The sequence below is a fragment of the Neophocaena asiaeorientalis genome, unplaced genomic scaffold (genome assembly GCF_003031525.2).
Source record: "Neophocaena asiaeorientalis asiaeorientalis breed wild unplaced genomic scaffold, Neophocaena_asiaeorientalis_V1.1 scaffold756, whole genome shotgun sequence".
Classification (NCBI taxonomy): domain Eukaryota; kingdom Metazoa; phylum Chordata; class Mammalia; order Artiodactyla; family Phocoenidae; genus Neophocaena; species Neophocaena asiaeorientalis.
Window position 1 is genome coordinate 474380 of NW_020172477.1, and position 22871 is coordinate 497250.

Consider the following 22871-nt stretch of genomic DNA (forward strand, 5'->3'; position numbering starts at 1 on the left):
CAGCTGTACACGCAGCACCTTTAATTAATTTATTTATTTTTGGATAGTTTTTATTTTATTTAAAAATTTTTTTTTAAATGTAATACAATTTTAAAGGTTACTTTCCATTTGCAGTTATAACAAACGGTGAGCTCTATTCCCCATGTTGTACAGTACATCCTTGTGTCTATCTTACACCCAACAGTTTGAACCTCCCGCTCCCCCAACCCCTCGGTTGCCCCCCCGCCAACCTCCCGCCCGCCACTGGTAACCACTAGTTTGTTCTCTATATCTGTGAGTTTCATGCAGCACCTTTTATGTGCCAGGCAGTGGAAAAAGCAGTCTCTTGAGTCTTAAAGCTTACATTCTGGTGCAATAGTAGTAATGATAGTGATGATAATAATACTTGTTATCAGTATAACTCGTATTTATTGAACACTTACTATGTGCCAGGGACTGTCCTTTCTAAATATGTACTAACATGCTTTCCATGTGTTAGTTCACTTAATATTAACAACCTTATGAATTCAATAATATTGTTTTTTTCCTATCTTACAGAAAAATACTGAGGCAAGGACAGAAGAAGCAACTTGCCCAAGGTCACAGGGAGAAACCAGAATTTAAAACTGGGCCATTTGGTAAGACATGAAAGCAACCTAAATGTCCACTGACAGATGAATGGATAAAGAAGATATGGTACATATATACAATGGAATATTACTCAGCTATAATAAAGAATGAAATAATGACATTTGCAGCAACATGGATGGACCTGGAGATTATCATACTAAACGAAGTAAGTCAGACGGAGAAAGACAAATACTATATGATATCACTTATATGTGGAATCTAAAATATAGCACAAATGAACCTATCTACGAAACAGAAGCAGACTCACAGACAGAGAACAGACTTGTGGTTGCCAAGGGGGAGGGAGGGATGGATTGGTAGTTTAGGATTAGCAGATGCAAACTATTATATAGAGAATGGATAAACAATAAGGTACTACGGTATAGCACAGGGAACTATAGCCAATATCCTGTGATAAACCATAAATGAAGAAGAATATGAAAAGGAATGTATATATGTGTATAACTGAATCACTGTGCTGTGTAGCAGAAATTAACATTGTAAATCAACTATATTTCAATACACTAAATTTTTAACAGAGTTGGGCCATTTGGTTCCACAGCCTACAAGTTCAACCAGCAGGTTACTGCCCTCAGCAAGCACTAAGAACTAAGTGTCTGGAACTAGCACTGAGGAGGTGACACTGGATTCTCGCCCTCAGGGCGAAGGAGAGCTTGGCATTCCTGCACAGAAAGCAAACACAAAGTGCATGGTGTAGGGGTGAAGGAGGCAGGGTCCCCACTGTTGGAGCCCAAGCTGAGGGGCATGGCTTCTATCTTGAGCCTGAGTGGCTTCAACCTGGGGAGACTGTGATCGGACTTGTTTCTTGGGAAGTAAATGCTTTCAATGCATAGAGTATGGACCTGAGGGGAAGACTGGAGGCCGAAGGCCCAGGTGGAGGGCTCTTGCAGTCCCTCCCAGTCTTTTAGGATGACATTTTACAGGGTCACTCCTTCTGAAACTCTTGCATTTTCGTGGATGTGTTTGTACTAATTTTACTAACGATAGTGACTGTTATTGTGTGCTATCTGCATTCCCGGCACTAGGCAAAGTGCTACCTATGCATGAGCTCATTTAATTAAACGAGCCTTGTTAAAGCAGTCTTGTTGCAGGAACTGTTATCCCCTTTTTGAATAAGGAACAAGGAGACTCAGCGAAGGTATGTAACTTACCCAGACCCTTCCCATACCACTTATGGACATATTTATATGCCCTCAATTTTAATGTTGCAAAACTGGGAATTGAACCTTCACAGTCTGATTTTAGAACCTTGCCCCCTTCCACTTCATCATTACACTCTAATGTCACATTTATAAAAAATTCGCTTAAGAAATATCTATACTTGAAAGACTAAACATAAGGCATCTGCATGGGAGACTGAGACCGTGTTTGTAATTGTTCCATCTGATGGAAGGAAGTTCATCCACGTGGCTCCGGGTGGATCAGAGAGTCACATAGTGAAAGTGTATTTCAGAGTGAAGTCCGAAAGGGATGGAGGCCACAGCAGGGCCTGGTTGCCCCTTATGATCTTGAATTGGAATTTCTATCAATTACCTTGTGAAGAGGAATTGACAATTATGTAAGGATGGCTCTGTGTTACCTGTTGAATGAATATGAGTATGTAGCAGAAATACATACACATCTGCCCTGTTTAGTATCTGCCTCATTCGTGAAATTAGTTCAGCTACTCTAAATGAATCCTTTTGCATTTTCATCTAGTCCCAAGATGAAAAGCCCCTTTGGGTGCTAAGACTCTGCCCTGGGCCGGGAGGCATGTGGAATGTTCCACAGCCCACACCATGTAGCCTGGTGGCCCAGAACCTGGCTCTGTCCTCCTGCTCTGGTGCAAACTGCCTTGGCTCCTTGGGCTTTGGCCTCCAACCTACCCTCCTGTGTCCCAGCTCACTGTCTGCTGGCACACCCTGTGTTACGCGTTGCCTGCTCCCCAAAGCTTCTTCCTGGATCGGAGCTCAGGAGGGTCATGGGCTGACCACTGCTCTCAGCCTGACTCAGGACAAGCATGTGGACTCGGCCTCTGCTCCTCCCTTCACCAGGGCACAGGGTGGTAGGACTGAAAAGACCCCTGGGCCCACATGGCCTCCACCATGGGGCTGAGCAGGGCCATTTGGGTCAGGGCCTAAACGCGCCTGCCCAGGCTCTGTCTTGGATGGCTAAATGGCAGGAGGCGAGGTGGCTTCCTCACCACGCAGAAGTTCTGAACCAGCCAGCCTCCAGGCTTGGAAGTGGATGCATCTTCCAGGCTCTCTGACGCCAGGGAGGGGAGCCTGAGCGAGGCCTTGCCTGGACTTGACTTTCTGACATGAAGCGAGAGCAGGAGCTGACCTGCCCAGCAAACTCTGCTCCTGTCCTTGCTGGGGCAGCCTCTGCATGGAATTCTCTGGAAGCTTTGAAAGAGATTTCAGAAGGGAAGACAGCAGTAGATAAATAGCCAAAGATTGCCTCCTGCCACTGTTATCTTCCCGACAGCCTAGATACCAACACAAGTTAATTTCTTATTTTATTTAAAAAGTAAAAATAGAGTTTAATAAATCAACATGGCCCTTTGGTTTAAAATATTTTCAGCAGGAAGTGGGAGGGCTTTGGGGTGTGACTAGAGGTGAAAGGAAGCGGTGCTAAGGAGGTACATCTTCCAGTTAGGGGAGGGGACATCCATTTTCTTCAATAAATAGTAGTTTTATGCCTCTTTTCCTATGAACGCTGAGGTGTAAGGTGCTCACAGAGGCCTGCGGTGGAGCACGCAGACACAGAATATTAAACGTGAGGGCAGATGCTTGGGCTGCTCCTTCCTCTGGTCATTCCTTGTTAGGATAAATTTCCCTGAAGGCTGCCTGGCTTGCAAGGCAAATCCCTGCATCATGGCTTTATATATATATATATTTTTTTTTTTTTTAATTTTTATTTATTTATGGCTGTGTTGCTTCTTCGTTTCTGTGCGAGGTCTTTCTCTAGTTGTGGCAAGTGGGGGCCACTCTTCATCGCGGTGCACAGGCCTCTCACGATCACGGCCTCTCTTGCTGTGGAGCACAGGCTCCAGACGCGCAGGCTCAGTATTTGTGGCTCACGGGCCCAGTTGCTCCGCGGTATGTGGGATCTTCCCAGACCGGGGCTCGAACTTGTGTCCTCTGCATCGGCAGGTAGACTCTCAACCACTGCGCCACCAGGGAAGCCCCCATCGTGGGTTTTTAAAATGCCTTTGTCCCTGGCTCACCAAACGAGGGCATCTTTTAAGATGAGTAGGCATTGTTTTCAAGAGGATAGATTTGGAAACTTGAATAATGAAAGCATCTCTCACATGGTAGGTTTCTAGTAATTTTGGATTTCTGACACACAGCAGGGGGGTGAGGGATCTTGTGTGACAGGAGAGAGGGAGGCCTCATCGCTGTTCCTTCCTGTCTTGTTTTTTTTACGGTGGTTTTTTTTTTTTTTTTTTTTTTTTTGGCTCTGAACATTTTATCTTTAAAAAAACAGAAAGAAAAGGGAAAAAAAAACCTGTCCGCACAAGGGGGGAAGGCCCCCAGTGGGCCCCTGCCTGTTGTTCCCCCTGGCTTCAGAGACTTCTGTATAGGCCTTAGCTGCTTGCCGGCCAGGGTAAAGGGAGGAGGGTCAAACTGAGAGGAATGATGGGAAACTGGGGGAAGCTCAACTTAAAGAAACTTGGTGGAATCCCCCATCTCCAAGCTGGGTTTGAACTGGGATTCTTCCTCGTCATTCAGGCATGGGGTTATTATGTAGCCAATGAAGTGTCTTCAGTTCTGCCTGGAAAACTGTCTCAGGTAAGGAGGGAGCATCCTTCCCCACTCCTGTGTACCCTTCCACGTTGAGGGCACTGTGTGTAAAACTCCAGGCCTTTCTTCCCCTTTACTCATTCAGTAAACGAGGCCAGAGCACAGCGAACATGGGCCTCTGCTCTCCCCTTCCTATCTGGGGAGCGTGCTGCCCACCGAGAGAGAGCAGAGGCTGTCTTCTTCTGCTCCATGCAGGCTGGTTTTGTGCGGGGCCTGATGCTTGTACGATTTGGGGAGGCCTCTTTAAGAAAAAGAACATAAAAATACAAATGCAAAATAATAAGCAGCCCTCCCAGGACCTTAGAAGGCCTAGAAGGGACCCATTCAAATGAGCATCCCTGAAACTTAAACTTCATCAGCGTTCCCATAACTCTGCCCCTGGCTGTGAGTCTTCCCTAGACAGGCCCCATGCCCGTGACAAGGTTGGCAAAGCTGTTTAATCCTGGGCTTCAGTTTCCAGCCCATTTGCTGCTACACTCAGACTTAGTCTCCAGTCTGCAACAACAAAGGCAATACTGAGGTTTTCATATATGGTTTGAGGGTCTCATTTCTATTTTTTCACATGCTTTTTTTGCCCCCAGGACAGTGATCCCTCCAATATCTCTTATTTTAACTTCCCCCAGGATGGACCCTGGTAATTGTAACAATTACATTTTGAAAACAGTGTACAGGAATTATTAACAAAGGGTTAAGGAGAGCCCTCCCTGATGGGTGGTGGGTTTGCTGCAGTTCTAGGATCTAGGCTAGGTTTTGTGGATTCTGAGAATCACCACTGAGTTACTAAAGATACTCAGATTCTTTCACATGGTTAGATGAGGCTGTCTTTTAAACATTTAACCTGAAGAATGAATTAGCAGGTTTATTCTGCCACATTGAAGGGCTATTAGCCAAACTCTGTCAAAAATAGGACAGGAAAACAGCTGTTGATCCATTAGATATTTTTAAAAGCTGGCAAGGTTGTTTCCCTGGTTTCAGTTGGTAAATGATGATGCCACAGGGCACTCCAGGACGCGACGAGGAGACTTTGCTATGACGTGAGGCTACCCAGTGGTCCCTCTTCCTCTCCTCCCTCCATCCACGGCCCTGTCCCTATTTCTCTGGTATTGAGTGAGAATGTCTTTGAGGCACTGTTGAAAAGCACTCAAGGCAAAGAGGCCCTTCCACTACGGGCAGTTCTGGTCCATGATCTTGTGATCTCATGGCAACTTGCTTGTTCTAAATACCCAAGAGGCCATCTGGGTGAGAGGGGGATGTGCAGACAGAGATTAAGGGACCAAGGACATGCTGACTTTTCCTGCTCAGATGGGAGAACCTGTGAGCAGGCAGAGGACTGTCCGCTCCTCCGAGGGAGGCTGGAAGCCTCTGTACCCCCTGCTGCACCCGTCACGCTCCACTCCAGGCAGCTTTGCTCCCTCCCTGGGCAGAGGCTGCCACTTGGGAGGTGTCACATTCCAGTGCTCCGAAGTGGAATTTTGAACCATCCTCAGCAGCTGGTATGAGCTCTGTTTCCTGCCCAGACAAAGCTGGCAGAGTACAGGCAAGTTTTCTTTCGAAAGATGAAATTTAAGTCATTTTATTGCCGCTGAGAAGTTCTGGATGGGCAAGCCCAGAGACCAAAATTCTCTCCCAGAGCTTATATATTCTGACTGTTATTTCTGGAAGTAACTTTAGCCATTATCTAACTTCTCCGCCCATCCCACCCTGCATTTTATTGGAATTCTATTGCCCTGGCATCTGCGGCAGTGCTCTCCTCAGCTTCCTTCCTCCTATCTCTGATCATTCCTTGCCCACCTCCCCATGGGCTTTTCCTTGTATGCAGTCCCTTAAATGTCAGCATGCCACATGGATCCATTTTTTTAAGAAAGGTGTATACTTCTTTTTTTTTTCTTTGCTGTACGCGGGCATCTCACTGTTGTGGCCTCTCCCGCTGCAGAGCGCAGGCTCCGGACGTGCAGGCTCCGGACGTGCAGGCTCAGCGGCCGTGGCTCACGGGCCCAGCCGCTCCGCGGCATGTGGGATCTTCCCGGACCGGGGCACGAACCCGTGTCCCCTGCATCGGCAGGCGGACTCTCAACCACTGAGCCACCAAGGAAGCCCAAGAAAGGTATATACTTTTTATTGTGCCTGAAGTGTCTACTTTTTTTTTTCACTTTAAAAAATTATGGTAGGGCTTCCCTGGTGGCGCCCTCTCTAGATGAGAGTTTAAACTCTCATCTAGATATTGATGACTCAACTCTTTATCTCTAGACTAGATCTCTCCTTATGCTTCAGGGTCATAGTCAGGGTCATTCCACTGTCTGGTAGGTCCTACTGACACTGCAAACTCAACAGTTCCAACTGAGCTCCCTGTTTTCCCCTTCGAACCTGTTCATTCTCTTCCCCTCATTCAATGGTACTACCCATCAATCCAAGTGCGAAATCTGGAAGTCCATCTCAGTTTTCTTTTTCTCCCTCTCTCTCCTACCTGAGGTCACACTCTCCTATCAGCACATCTGCTCCTTTGACCACCTAAGGACTTCTTGAATCTGCCCTTGTCTACTCCTTCTCCAATACTTGATTAGGCTTAGAATCTTACTACTTTTTTTTTCTGGCCAGCTGTAGTTATCGCTTCACTGGTTCCTCCACCACCATCCTTGTCAGCCAAATTCCATCCTCTACCACCGCATCTAGAGACATCGACCTAAAATGTTATGATAGCTCTGCCCACCCATGAACTCTTCAACAGCTCTTCACTGTCCAGAGTTCTTAATACTGGAGACTTTGATGAAAGTGATACACCCTTTCCTCGGAAAAGTACACATTCACATTTGTACACAAGCTCACTAATTTTGATTATAATTTTGGAGGTGGGGGTGGTCCATCAAATCCCCAGAATCCATTTATGGATCCCTCAGTCCAAGAGTCCTTAGCTCAAGGCCCTTCACAACTAAGCCTCTCTTTTCTCCAACCTCCTTTCTCACCACCTCCTTCCTTACACTTTGTGATTTGACGAAACTCAACCACGTGTAGTTCCCTGTATACACCTCACTGCTCTCTCATGTTCTTCTCCCCGAAACACCCTTTCTTCCTTTCATTGCTTGGGCAACTGTTTTTCATCTTTCAAGTCTTAGCTCAGGCTCCACCCGGTGCATTTATACCTTACATATTTATTGAACACCTACTATGTGCCAGGCCCTCTACAAGCACTGGCGTAAAGATGGACACGGTCTCTCTAATCACACACCTTGTATGCATGGGGAACACAGACAAGTAAATGCTACCACTGAACTCTGAGTTTGGGCTCTCATTTTATCTTATATCTCTATCTTAGCGTCTCCTTTATATTATAGATATTATATCATTACGTGCCTCTCACTGAACTCTAAGCGCCTGGAGGACATATATATGACTTTACTTATCTTTGTGACTTTGAGATGTAATACAATGTTTCAAACACAAAAGGACTTGGCCCTCAAGTATTTATTAGACTAAGGGAAATGACGGTTTGGCAGATTAACGCCTTCCACAGCTTGTGGGGGGCAGAAATGGCACAGGTGCCAACGTTGCCCCAGGCTGCTCACCACCCCCTCCATGGTCCCATCACTGGAAACAGCTCACCAGCCTCGCTGCAAAGAGCTTGGGTTTTGGATTCAGTAAAATTTTGTTTTTGTTTTTTAACATCTTTATTGGAGTATAATTGCTTTACAATGGTGTATTAGTTTCTGCTTTATAACAAAGTGAATCAGCTATACGTATACATATATCCCCATATCTCCTCCCTCTTGCGTCTCCTTCCCACCCTCCCTATCCCACCCCTCTAGGTGGTCACAGAGCACCGAGCTGATCTCCCTGTGCCATGCAGCTGCTTCCCACTAGCTATCGATTTCACATTTGGTAGTGTATATACGTCCATGCCACCCTCTCACTTCGTCCCAGCTTACCCTTCCCCCTCCCCGTGTCCTTGAGTCCATTCTCTAGTAGGTCTGTGTCTTTATTCCCGTCCTGCCCCTAGGTTCTTCAGAACCCTTTTTTGTTTTTTAGATTCTATATATACGTGTTAGCGTACGGTATTTGTTTTTCTCCTTCTGACTTACTTCACTCTGTATGACAGACTCTAGGTCCATCCACCTCGCTACAAATAACTGAATTTCTGGACTCAGTAAAATTTAAATTTAAGTCCTAAATTCTTCCACTAATTGATATGTGGGCTTTAGGCAACTTACCCAACCTCTCTCTTAAACTTCCTTTTCTCAACATATATGATATTGAGATAACTCCTACTTCCCAGGATTGATTTGCTGTTACATAGGATAAAGTATGTACAGATCCTGGCACAGGCCTCCTTCAATAACTGTGACTTTCCTTTCCATTCTTCCCTTGCTTCTATGCCCAAGCCATGTTCCTGGTGATGTGCCCAGACTTGGCTCAGGTAAATAAATTTGATTCCTGTGAACAACCTCTTGCAACTGTGACTGAGCTATGGTGTTGGTGGGTGGTCCCAGGTTACATATTTGGGAAGCCACAGGCCCTCAGGTTGCCATCACAATGTCAAGGAAAGGGAAATCCAAGTGAGTTTTCCAATGGTAAATTTAATAGCTTCCATTAAAGTTGATCAAACGTTAATGAGGGTAAAATGTAATCAAATATGATGATTTATTCTTACTACCTGAGAGGTAATCTGGGCTAGAAATGGCAATAAAAGTGATAGGCACTGAAGATACTGGATTCCTTAACCCTCGAAGTTAGGCAGTATAGAAACCATATTAGGTGAGAATTACCTAAGCCCTTGTGGAACTCTTTTTCAAAAGCAGGGCTATAAAGTAATGAGGCACTCCCACACCCAGATGAATCTAATTCCCTCCAAACCGGTGGCTTTGGATGCTGGAGACTCTCCAGTGATTCAACCAGTGCTCAAAGGAATTCTGAAACATCTCCCTCGGAAGTGTTTCTGAAACCAACTTATAGGCCACCAAAAGTAAATCTGATATCTTCTAAGTCGTGCTTTGTTTTTTATCGGTGAGGTTCCCAGCTTGATAACCCACCATTCACCAGACCTGGTTCCCACAACTTTTGGAGTTGTTTTGATATCAAATGATGATGACGTTTCCCTAATTCCCCGACTGAGAATATTCAAATACTGTGCCTCCAGAGTCCGGCAATTTCACAGCAAGAGTGCAGAAGATAGCTGAAATTTTGACAGCGTTCTTAAGTATACAGCTTTCCAAGGTAAATATTTTGAGGGAGCAGTAATAATTTGGACGTGTCAATTCTAGTTTGCTAAACATCTTATTACGTTTTGCCTTATAAAAATAATACCAGAAGGACTTAGATAAGCCATCAGTAGTACGCAGTGAAGGGGAAGATGGATGCCACACTCCTACACACTCAAGCTTTGAGGTCCTTATCATGGCAGGACACTCTGTATCAAGATTCTCCAGCATCCTCTTGTCACCCTGACCCAGTAGAGACATTTCAAGTCACTCGCAATGGTGAGGGTGATAATAAGTAGGTCTTGGATTCCTTCAGCACTTTCCTTTCCATAAAATGCATAAAGCTTGTTAATCAAAACCAGTTTTTAGAGAATAATGCAGACAAGATGTAACTCATAAGTATTCAGAATGCCTTAGTTCCTGTGAGTGGGCTGTTGAAATAGGATTACAGAGAGTTACTTAGTAATGTTCAAATGCTATGACATTGGAAGCGAAAGACTCATTTCTCTTTTTCATTTTTTGTTCCATTAGCTACAGGGACTTGTCTACTTGCCTTTAATGTAACTATTTATTTGATGCATATGCTCAATTGGTCTTATTGATCATACTTCGTATATCAGTCAGCATCGTTATTACCTATTATCTGTAAGCAGGCATACCTTCTCTATACTGTTAGCTGTTGCTTTAGATTATGAACTTGGAAAGGTGGAAGCCATGTTTATGATTGCGTGGCACTGTCCAGAGATAGATGCTTACTGTTGGTGACCGTGATGACCTGGTCCTTAAAACAATGTCTCTAAACCGCATAATAGGGTACTGCGAAACCAAAAAATCATGTTCTACTGAGTTTCTGACACATGTTCATCAGTAGGAGACACAGAAAGATGAACAAAGTCAGCCTACAATCCTGGAACTTGTGTACACTGTCCAGTTAGAAAGTCAGGACTGATTCACAGAGTTTGCTCAAAGAGCAGCACGCATTATGGGCAGTTAATCTCTAAATGATACTATAAGCCACAGTGCTGGAGCTTAGAGCAGAGGGAGTTCAGGAGGCTTGCCAAGATCAGTGAGGCGACCTGGGGCAGGTCCAGGCAGCACCTGGCAGGCCTTGCAGCCATGGTGAAATTTGGGTAGGTGGAGAGGAGAGGGCATTCCAGGAGAAAAGTGAAATTTGATCAAAGGCACAGAGTAAGGATGAACATAACTTTATTTAGAGTGAGGAATTATGAAACACAAATACTGGCTTATCATCAAGTATTTGAATCTGTTAGGGATCTAAAATCTGCATTCACGAATTTTAAGGCCAGCAGCTGAAGGTCATCCGAGGTCGCCAGATTGGACTCTATCATGAACAGCCTCTGGCAGACATTTATTTAGGTGAGTCTGCACCTTTTACATACAATCTTTAAAGCCTTAAGCTCTTAAGCTACCTCTTCTAAGTCCATGAATTTGGGCAATGCAGATAAAATAAAATTGCCTTAGCTGTACTTCTCATGCTTCCTTGGCCTGTAAATGAAACAGTTTTCCCGATGCTGGATGGTATGTAAAAGAAACCCAGGAATATTTTAGTTGCCAGTGATTCAAGCGCTTTTTCATTTTTTAAATAAATGAAACAAAATATTAAGCACGCTGCTTTGGGCACTGGCTAAAGTAACATCTGTTCTAGCAACCACAGTTACAACAAAGGAACGCTAGTTATGTATTGCTTGTGGCACAGACTCTTATTTTGCGGAGCTGTAAATTAAATCACTGACCTTTGAATTTCCTTGCTGCCCTAATGAACAGGTGAGAAGTTGGCTGCTTTGCAAAAGGAATGGCGCTCGCTCGTATACCCTGGTGGGACCTTGTCACTCTGGAGGGAGCAGAGGAAAGAGTTTGTCTGCTCTTTGGGAGTGCAAACAGTGTAAATCACATCCCCAGTAATATCCTGATCAGAAGATATGTGTGAGGACCCGGAGAGAGCTTGTGATTTGGTGTACTGTGACTGTAATCTCCCAACCAGGACAATGTGGCCTGGGTTTGATTGCTGTCTCCTCCAGTTCTGTGATAGCCTGGTTCACTGATTTTTGCCAAATTTGGATCATTTAAAGAGCTGGCATTATTTTAGGGTTGGCAGACAGAAGATGCTCTCAGGCTTTCTCTGCGATTTGGTCGTATTTCCCAAATTATTAATCTGTCCTCCCTCTCTTCCTGCCCCAGCACCTCCACCCTTTTCTCTTTCTCTCCACACGCACACGCTTTTGGACCCTCTTTAAACTGTGCACGTCTTCCTGCAATTGTGCCTCGCACGACTGGATTTGTGAATCCAGAATGCTCAACCCAAAAGACTCAACCCTTTGGAATAGCCCCAATGACCCAAGAGCAGGCATAAATGCACATACTGGTCATTTTCACTAAAGCTCGTATACTGAGGGCATGTACTTTCTCTCAGGTTCTTATTCAGAGACTGGGGATTCTTATTTTATATTCAAAGAAGCTTGGTTGTTTGATATCTGAGTATCCAGTCTATAAAGCTTGTGTTTTTTAACTGCTGAGTTTGGTCCTTTATGTTTATCTTGGTTATGGATTAGTATTTGGGTTTAACTTTTACTTCTAAAAATAAATATTACCATCTTATTATGTGCTTATCTCAGAGTTTTCTGAAGCACAGATTCAGAAAAATCTTTTTTATCCCCTCATTTACTCTCAAAACAAGGACATTTCAAACTTAGGGCAAATATCCTTTAAAATGCTTTGAGATAAAAGTATTGAAAGCCGATTCCTCAAATATCCAGGAAAAACAAATCAGCTCAATCCTCCAAAACATATTTGAAAAGGTTTTTATGCATACAAGCGTTATCAAAATAGAGGTGCTACCAAACTCTTTTTATTTCAGTTCATAAACAGCATGACATCTGAGTTTGGCATTCTGATATGCCTGTGGTCTTTTGCCCTTTCTAATGACCGAACAAGAAACCACAGGTCATCTTGTTAATAATAATAAAAAAATACTTGGATGTCGTAAAAAAAGACCTTGAATTATGTACGGCTCTGCTGAGACTAGCTAATAAATAGATGAGAATGATTTGTGACTAGTGTATCAATTGCCTGTAAATGAGAGGGTGTGTTTGAGGTTATTTGAACACAAATTGTTCTTGGGAGGAGCTTTTAGTTCACTTTGGTCTGAAACATAGTCTCATTTGTATTGGGGGGGGTGTTGGCTAGTTTGAACTGCAGTCTCCAGTGTCACCAATGAGAGGCTCTCATATTTATTTTCAAAATATAAAAGCCAAACTCATTTGTTACACTGTATAGGACTGCTAATGTTTTCCTTACTCTTTCACTAGCTTACTTTTAGTTCTAGAGTTTCAGACTCTCAGCGTTGGAAGGAGTCTGAAAGCTTTTCCAGTCCAATTGCCTATCTGATGCATGAATGGCCTTTATGTAATTATGCCAACTTGTCTAGTTGCCTGGACTTGAATACAACTTGAATACAACAGGGAGCTCATTCCCACCTGTTTGTAGCATCCAATTAGAAGGACCTTTTAAAAAACTGAAACACAAACTGTCTAACGGCCTATTCTCCTCCTTAGCTCTGTATAGATATTGTATTTTCATGTTTATTATTATTAGCTTATTTTTATTGTATATTTATTACTTTATATTATTTATTTTTGTTTAGATCTGTGTAGATGTTGTATTTTATTGTGTAATAAAAGCAGATGTACCTCGGGACAGCCCTTCAAGGAAAAATGGCCATCAAGTCTTTCTTCATGTCTTCAGGCTAAAGAGTCTCAATTCTATTACTCTATCTGATCTACCATATTTGGTAAACTTTTTTCACATATTCAGTTTTTCAAGGTTTTCCTTTGAAGTGTCCTTACTATTTAATATAATACTTGAAAGGAGATTTTTCCTTCACCAAGTTGAAAGGTTCTATCACTTCCTTAGTCTCAGATACCATACTTCTGTTCATTTAACCAGAAGTCAGAGTCTCTTTGGAAACCGTGTCACCACACTGATTCTTAGAGAGCCTATAACATCAGCGCAAGGAGACTAAAACTGGGTATCTACTGTGTACTAGGACCTCTGCCAGCTATTTAAGGGCTGGGATTTTTGCCACATTGATCTGATCCCAAAGCCTTTGAAAAACATTGCTTTGTGCTTCCTTTGAATGGCTTCCCATAGCCCAGGTTCCATTTTCTGTCATTCAAACTCTCTGCAAGGTCAGTCTCCTATTTCGCCACCAATCCAGTCTGCCCTTATTCTTCCGGGTTAAGAATTCTTCACCGTCTGTGAAGAGACGGTGGTTGAATGAGGAAGGAGAGAGATGGGTGTGGGAGTGAGTTGGACAGGAAGTAGAATGATGTTAGGGTGAAGAAATCTACAGGGAATGTCAGGGTGCGGGCCCTGGTCCTGCCTTTCTCCACTGGTTGTTTGGAAGGGACTTGTCTTCTCCAAGGGTTGTTTCCTGTAATTGAGAAACAGTTTGGGGAGGGTCTTGTTGGGGGAAAGACAGAGTTTTTGTCTTAAGGGACAGAGTTTTTGGGCTGAGTAAATAATGAGCTGCCTACATGTTATCCTTGAATTTCTAAAATGATTTGTCCAGCTCCCTTTTGCAGGAAGAGGTGAATGCCTTCCTAGGGTAACTGAGAAGTAACCCACTAAGCCCGTTAAGTGGACTCTCCCCAAAGTCTGTAGCGCTTGTGTCAACTTACTTATGCACAGGCCTGGGTGGAGGCTCATGAGTCTTTGGAATAGACGAAGAATTTCTGGGTGCCCTGTGATATCTGCCTTTTGCACCCCCAAATATATATATATTTACCTCTTGGAGTATGTATTCTGCCTTGGTAACTACGTTGTAGACTTCTGGAGGGCAAGCACAGGCTGTTCTTTTTTGAGTTCCCTATCACTTTGCCCACAGTACTTTTTCAATACATGTTAGTCCTGATCTTTGGCCCCACTTACCACCAGCAACGGCTTCTCTACGCTTCTTTCCTTAATGAAGAGGCCCACATGCTTATAGCTGCTGGTATGAATTAGCTACTCCAAAGATAGCTACCTATTTTGATTGATGGACTATTCTGTTTACCTTGGAAAAGAAATAGAAGAAAAAAGTCTTCTCTGATCTTTACTTTTTTCTGAAGAGTGAGCAATAGTTTTTTATTATGTGGGAAGGCGAGATTGCCACTCAGCACAGCTGGATTCATTCCCTACTAGGCTGGTGAAATTCAAGAAATTTTGGCAAGGGCAGTCATGCCAACTGCTTGTTTACCTAGATACGTATATGACTATAAACCTAGGCTGGATTTGCATTTTCCTAAGTTACTTCAAAGCAATTAGTAACAGAAGTGAACTGACTTACAAAATGGACGCCCAGGAAGTCGCCTAGAACAGAACTCTGTAGACAGTGTTGGAAGGCGGTCCCTGCCCTCTGTCCGAAGCCTCTTAGCTGCAGCCACTGTAGCATTCATCTGTGGGCTCTAGCACATTCCCTTCTGAGCTAGCCATGATCAAGGCTGTCTGTGTAACCTCAGCCTTGGCTGGCAGCATCAAGATTATTTGAGCTGCCATAGCCTAAGTTTCTGGTATTCCAGGGTGAACTCAGGGCACGCCAGTGTTCCCTATGTCACAGCTTTTCTCTAGTTATCTAGGTTCTTTTTTTGAAGATGAAAGATATTGATTTCCTGAATGAGGAGATACTGGAATTCAACATCAAAACTGCATCCTGTATTATATTTAAATTAAATATTAAAGCAGCTCCAAAATATGGCAGCTAAGGAAGGCTTTCCAGCTGGTCCCAATTGTTTTGTCTCTACTTTCTCTCCTAATACCCCACCCCAACCAATCACATCCCCACTGGCCCCAAACACGCCTTTACCCAGGCCATACCCTGAGTAAATCCCTACTCTTTCTTCCTGGCCCAGTTCACTTATTATCTCTCTTGTGAATCCTTCTTTGATTCCCCAGACACTCCGCTTCCTGGTATCACTAGGCGTTGTTTGTTTCTCGATTAAAGAACTTATCATATTAAATTGCAAATCCTTGGAGTACTTGTCTGTTTCTCATATATTATATCTTTGTGTTCCTTGGACTTAGCAAATGTAGTTACCTAGAGTCCATATCAATCTCTGCAATTCTGCTTGCCTTCCAGCCTTGTGCTATAGACTCTCATGGGCCAGAGCCTGTCCTGAATCTTGATCCAGTTGAGTGGGCTATTTCTAGATCCCCTTTTGCAGGTCTGCTCTTGTGGAGTTAGCACCGCTCTAAAGAGGCCTTTGACTTTTGCCCTGCCTGGTTCACTGGTTGTGGTCTCTCATCTGGTAGACTTGGTCCTCTTAATTCAGGCTCAAGCTCCCTGTGCTCCTTGGATATGCACATTGGATTGCTGGTCATCCTCTTTGGAGGCCTACCCTCCAACCAGCTGGGTGGCCCTATTCTAATCCTACCTCATTCTGGCTCCCTTCCTCTCCTACCAGCAGGTACAATCATGGGCTCAGTGTGACCCTTGATTGAGTCCATTCATTCACTCATTCAGTCACCAGCTATCTACTGAGTAATGACTATGTGCAGACATTATGCCAGGTGCTGGGTTGCAATTGTGAATGAGACAGTCTGTTTTTCCTCGAGGAGTATATGGGCTACAATGTGCATGAGAGAGAATGGCTCTTTTTTTTATTTTTAAAATTAAAAAAAATTTTCATTTTTTTAATTAAAATGATTTTAAATTGAAGTATAGTTGATTTACAATTTTGTGGAAGTTTTAGGTGTACAGCACAGTGATTCAGTTATATATATATATATGTATGTGTATATATATACATTCCTTTTCACAGTCTTTTCCCTTATAGGTCATTACAACATCTTGAGTTTAGTTCCCTGTGCTACAGTAGGTCCTTGTTGGTTATCTATTTTTTTTTTTTCTGCGGTACGCGGGCCTCTCACTGCCGTGGCCTCTCCCACCGCGGAGCACAGGCTCCGGACGCGCAGGCTCAGCGGCCACGGCTCCCGGGCCAAGCCACTCCGCGGCATGTGGGATCTTCCCGGACCGGGGCATGAACCCGTGTCCCCTGCATCGGCAGGCGGACTCCCAACCACTGCGCCACCAGGGAAGCCCCTCTTTTCTTTCTTTAAATATTGTGATTCTCCATCCTGGAAACCAACACAAATCGAATCCTAATCATAGTTAATAGGGAGAAGCATCAGCTGGGCCTCACTGTTACACACCAGGTGATCAAGGGTGTGGAGTGTACATCCTAGGAGAGTAGTTGCCAACCTGAGAAATGGCCCCCAATTAGAAGGCACCAGAAATTGATACAAAATGAGAGGAAAGGAAGAAAACAATCATGGTTCCTGGGAAGGACCATGGACAAACTAGGCTCATAGCCCTATCTAGACCTTGCTCACGTTGGTTTCCCTTTAGGGGAGGGCCCCTTCCCACTTCTTACCTGTTCTTATCATTTTTCAAATCACCAGTTGGGTTTTATGGCCTCCATGAAGCCCTTGTGACTCTTTCTGGATTCACCCCTTCTTCTCCTCTCTGAAATCCCACAGCGTTTATACACCTGGCTTCCACAATCTTGGTCTTTGTTACATACTCTTTTATGTGCTTGTTGGACTCATTTCCCAAGCTGGATTTTAAGCTCCTTAGGGACAGCGACTTGTAAAATGTAAATGGAGCACTGGAGACACAGGAGGAGTTTGAGAAATACTTGTTGAATGATTCTCTGATTTTTGTACACCTTGGGTGGGAAATTATAGACTTTTAAGGTACTTATCCAGAAGAAGACAACCTTCCATGAAAAGTTCCTTAAGGTCCTAAATTTACTTGCTTTGTTCTCAAAAGGACAAACTTCTTTTTTCTATTTCCCTTAGAGCAGCACCATATTAGTGACTTTCTCAACCTATTGCTAGAGTTGGAGAAGAAAAAGGAGTCCAGTGAAGACTCTAGAGGTGGGAAGTGTTTAATATGCCGGAAAGAGAGGGCTTTGGATGTTTGACCATTTTCTATAGTCATGGAGCTCAACAAAGTTTACCATTAGTATAGGAATCTTTTAGCTCTTGGATGGAAAAATCTCTTTCCTGTAAAACTTCATGGAATTTCTGCTCCTGGCAGAGGCAACAGTTATTCATTGCAGATCTTGGACACGGTTGTCCAAATGGGCACCAAATAAAGCAAGAAAAAAAGAGGCTCAATTACATATTTTAAAATTATTTTTGGTTCCAGGTGATGGACTGGGCAGGCTGAGACTGGTACTGACAAGTCTAACCCTTTACTCAGACCCAGGGGAGAGTTTTTGATCTAAAAACCTTGTCCTCCAAACCAGCTGCCCAGGAAACAAAGGCAAGTCCAAGACCTTACTTCATATTCTGGATTACCACACACTCCACCTGCATCTCTATTTTGCCCAGTGATGGCTTTAGTCTTTTTAATTTGAGCTTCTGTGTAGGACCTGTTGGAGATTGGGATTGAATATTTGAATATAGGTCCTCTTCTCTGGATGGTTTTGGCTTGTCTGCCCCCTTTCAATCACCTGGGCTTGGTCGAGTGACAAACATGTACTCATAGGAATACATCTTGTGTCAGAAAAATCCTTTTGTTATAAGGGACTCTGAAGTGAGAAGCTGACTCTCTGGGGAGAATCTCCAATTAGGTCGGTAATTTTGACTAAGCTTCCACTATAGTAACAATTAACATTTATTGAGCACTTACTACTGGTCAGGCCCTCCGCCAAGCACTTTACATAATCATTTCATTTAATACTCACAATACTGCTAAGACATGTAAATTATTATTTTTCTAATTTTACAGGTTAGGAAATTGAGGCACCTAGGAGCTAAATAACTCGGTCTAAGTTGCAAAACTGGTCGACAGCAAAACTGATCTCCCAAATCCCCCTCTGCCTCAAATCTCCCCTTTCAGTCTTCTTCCTGTCAACTGAGGGCAACTCCATCCTTTCAATTACTTAGGCCAAAGCCCTTGGGGTCATTTTTTAAAAAAATTTTTTATTAAAGTATAGTTGATTTACAATGTTGTGTTAGTTTCTGGTGTACAGCACAGTGATTCAGTATCATATCTATCTATCTATCTATCTTCTTTTCCATTATGATTTATTATAGGCTTTTGAATTTAGTTCCCTGTGCTATACAGTAGGACCTTGTTATTTATCTATTTTATATACAGTAGTTTGTATCTGCTAATCCCAAACTCCTAATTTACCCCTCCCACGTCCTTTCCCCTTTGGTAACCATAAATTTGTTTTCTATGTCCATGAGTCTGTTTCTGTTTTGTAAGTAAATTCATTTGTACCAGAGTTTAGATTCCACATATAAGTGATATCATATGGTATTTGTCTTTTTCTTTCTGACTTCCTTCACTTAGTATGATAATCTCTAGGTCCATCCACGTGGCTGCAAATGGTATTACTTCATTCTTTTTACAGCTGAGTAATATTCCATTGTGTATACATATATATATATCACATCTTCTTTATCCGTTCATCTCTTGATGGACACTTAGGTTGCTTCCATGTCTTGACTATTGTAAATAGTGCTGCTATGAACATTGGGCTGCATGTATCTTTTCGAAGTATGGTTTTCTCCAGGTATATACCCGGGAGTGGGATAGCTGGATCATATGGCGACTCTATTTTTAGTTCTTTACGGAATCTCCATACTGTTTTCCATAGTGGCTGCACCTTGGGGCCATTCTTGATTCCTCTCCTCTCAAGCCCTATGTCTAATGCTTTGGGAAATAAGTTAGCTTTGCCTTTAAGGCACATCTGAGTCTGACCTCTTCTCTCATTGCCACTGCTCCCTTCTGAGTCAAGCCACCATCATCACTTTTGCCTGAAATATTGCCATAACCCTGCTAACTAGTCATGGTTCTTCCATCCTTGTCTTCCCACGGGCTGTTCCAGCAGCCGAGTGATCTTTCAAGTGTAAGTCAGATTGCGTTATGCCTCTGCAAAAGCTGAAGTTCTAACAAGACCCTCCACTCTCCATCCCCATAACCTCACCGCCTAATGTTCGCCTCACTCACTCTCTTCCAGTGACCGACCACTTTCTTCCTTGTACACACCAGGTGACACTGGTTTGTGTGCTCTGAGCACTGGGGCTCAGTGTTTGGCGTGTTCTTTCCCCAGGTGCCTCACAGTTAACTTCAAAGTCTCTATTCAGATGCCACCTTCTCAACGTATCTCTATGTAAAATTTGAACTCACTCACTCAAGCAGTACCTCTTACTCTGCTCTATTTTTTCTATAGCCTATATTATTTCTTAACATAGTGTGCGATTCATTTGTTACGTCCATTGTTCACTGTCTGCCTTCTCTCCCCGCATCCCTGCGAGATAAGAGATTTTTGTCTTGTTGTGTCCTGATGTATCCCGAGCACCCAGGGCAGTGCCTATCTGGCACATTGTCCATAATCAGTGAATACTTGTTGAATAAATGAGTGAATGGACCTGGCTCTCAAATCTTAGGGTGCTTATAATTTTGTTGTAGACACGCAGCATTGTCAAGCGACAGGGCAATAATGCAGAAGACGTTATGAGGTGGTACCAGTCAAGGGTCAGTCGAACAGAAAACCTAGTGACTTGCACTCAGATGAAGGAGATGGGAGACGTAAGTGCAGTGAGCTGGGAAGACGTAAGAGGGACTTTACCAGGAGTTCTTTTCCTTTTGGGGTACATTAGTGGGGACACCATTTCTTCTTGGTTTAGAGGTCCAGAACTTAAATTTGTAGTCCTGCTTCTGCCACACCACACGCTTGGCCCCAAGATATTTCCCCTTCCCACCTCCCTGCCCTCGCGGCCTCGGGGCATAGCTGTTTCTCTGGTCTGGTCAGACATAATGAGAAATACAGGCCCAAACTGTTGGATCATTCAAAAGCAGGGAGGAATCTGGAATGGAGCTATTAGATTTGGGGTATTTTAATCATTTCCTGCAGGTTGGCAGTTTCCAAAAGGGTCAATTTCTAAAAGAATCAGGCAGGGTACGCTTGGAGAAATTTCACTGCTCTTGAATCCAGTTTTCATATTTGGTGTCCAGATTTGACATTCCACTGAGGCATGCCTGAGACACAGACATTTCTCAGTGGTGACATGTCTCTGTGACAACCCTAGTCTCTTACTTTGGTCCAGTAAAACTTTTCCATTGTCTGTACCCATTGCACTGGCTTACCCTGCTTTCAAGAAAACTGGTTGGTTCCTAACATAGGACGGAAAGTGTGTGTGTGTGTGTGTGTGTGTGTGTGTGTGTGTATGTAGGGGAAGGCAGGGGAGCTGGGAGGGTGTGCTGTCCATTGTGAGGCCTGATCTCCTGCTCATCTGTGAGACAACTCATTTTTCCCTTGTCTGGCTCCAGTGCCTGTCTGCTCTCTCTCGTCCACCTGGATGGTGTTAAGGACACAAACCCCAGTCACCGAGGGGTTCTAACGACATGCCCTCCAAAGGCCAGCCAGGAAGTGACCATGGTATCTGCCTAAGCTGACCATCAGGCCAAAACACATTTGTCTCTAGAGTGAGCTCATGGGAAAAGTGCATTTGGATATAGAAACTGAATATTCAGACAAAGATTCTTTCAGAAATGTTCATATTAGGCGTTGAGACCTGTATATGAGCTAACCAAGTCCCGACTGCCCTCTGATGGGCTGGGCTCCAAGACACTGACCGTGGGAGCAACTACACGGGCTGAAGGGTTCTCAGCCATAGCTGCACAAAAGACCCTCCCAAGGGGGCCCTGAATCCACCAAAGCTGGGGCCCACTCCAGAGACTTTGTTTCAATTGGTCTGGCATGAGGTCAGGGCACCCATATTTTTTAAAAGCTCTCCAGGTGATCTTATGTGTAGTCAGAGATGAATGTTACCTGCCACGAAGGATCCAGAGACGGGGCATCTGAGGAGCTGGTAGAGGATGCAGTCCACACTCTGCCTCACAACCCCTATGTCATAGGGCCCCTCCCTGCTTCTTTCCTATTTCATGAATTTTCCATTTTCTCCTGGATTATTTCCACAATCATATCAACGAGCTACGATTTCTTCCATTCTGAATAAAAGCCTCTCTTTATACTCCACTTCTTCCTTCAGTTATTGCCCCATTTTCTTGCTTCCTTTTAGAGGAAAAACTCCCTAAGATGTGTTTCCTATATATACCGTCCAATTTTTTTCTATGAATTTTCGCCCAGACCCAGTCCATCCAGGCATCCCCACTCAATACCGCACAGACCCTGGTCCCAGCTTGCCATCTGGTTGTGAAAGTGCGTCCAGGTCTCACCCTCAGTAACAGAAATGGGGAACCCGGGGAAGTACAGGCATTCTTGATACACTCGTGATATGTGTACAGCCCCCGATGCAGCCCACGGCTGGCCTAGCAGTGCCAGGGTCAAAGCTCAATGAACAGAAGGCAGAACTGGTAAAAGAAACTTGCCAGGGAGACGGTAATGCCAATGAAGTTCTCAGTAAAGGGAAAGGTGATGACTTACACAGTGTGTGGTGGTGATGATGACAGAACTGGAGATGAAGGAGAGGCCGTCGTTCATGCTGACCTGAAGCGCGGCTTTCCTGCAATGACATGGGAACCAAGGATACTCAGCATGTGGGCAAGGAGCAAGGGGCCGAGAGCAGGACACACAGGTTCCTCGAGGGCTCTGCTCTGAACTACCCTTGGGACTGTAGTCTCTTCCTCTGGGGGCCTGAGCTGTCTCATTTGAATGTGGAGGATGGTCTCCAGGGCTCATCCACCTCTAACATTCTAGAGAGATGTCAGGATACACCCGGCTGGTGTATCAAGGCAGCGTATCCAGCCCTTCTTACATTGTGGAGAATTGCATTGAATGGGCAGAGCCTGCTCCCATTTAATTTACTTGTCCCATTGTAGTACGAAGAAGTATTCTTAACAAATGGTTCAAACCAGTGGGGGATAAACTCGTCAAGCTAGAAACTCTATTGTTATCTGGACTCTCAGTGATCAGATTCTGATGGCCGTGGTTTTGTTGCTACCCAGCCAACTCACAGAGGTACAGCAGTAAATGAACTAATTTGCCTTCTATTTCCTCCCATCTATAAGATGCTCACTGAAGCACAAGCTTGCATTCTGCAGCATGGACACGGGGCTAGTTTGTGGAATCAGTGGTATCACAGGTTGACGTTAGGCAACCAGAGTTGGAAGCTTTGTAATTTGAACAAATGACTGAAAGCAGAATTCAGATGAGCAAGTTTTGCATTTTTCCTTAAAGCCTCCATTCTATCCTCAGTCTATTATAGATGTGTCTACAGAGAGGCTAGTTTG

At 43.9% G+C, this 22871-nt stretch overlaps 1 protein-coding gene across 1 annotated transcript in view; it reads right to left on the minus strand.

Moving 5' to 3' along the window:
- The window catches only part of ANTXR1 (ANTXR cell adhesion molecule 1), a 238563-nt gene that overhangs the window by 100590 nt on the left and 115102 nt on the right, over positions 1–22871 (minus strand). The window contains exon 11 of the mRNA XM_024738187.1: positions 22066–22144. Within this exon, the coding sequence (XP_024593955.1) occupies positions 22066–22144 (79 nt within the window). The remainder of the gene's footprint in view (positions 1–22065; positions 22145–22871) is intronic.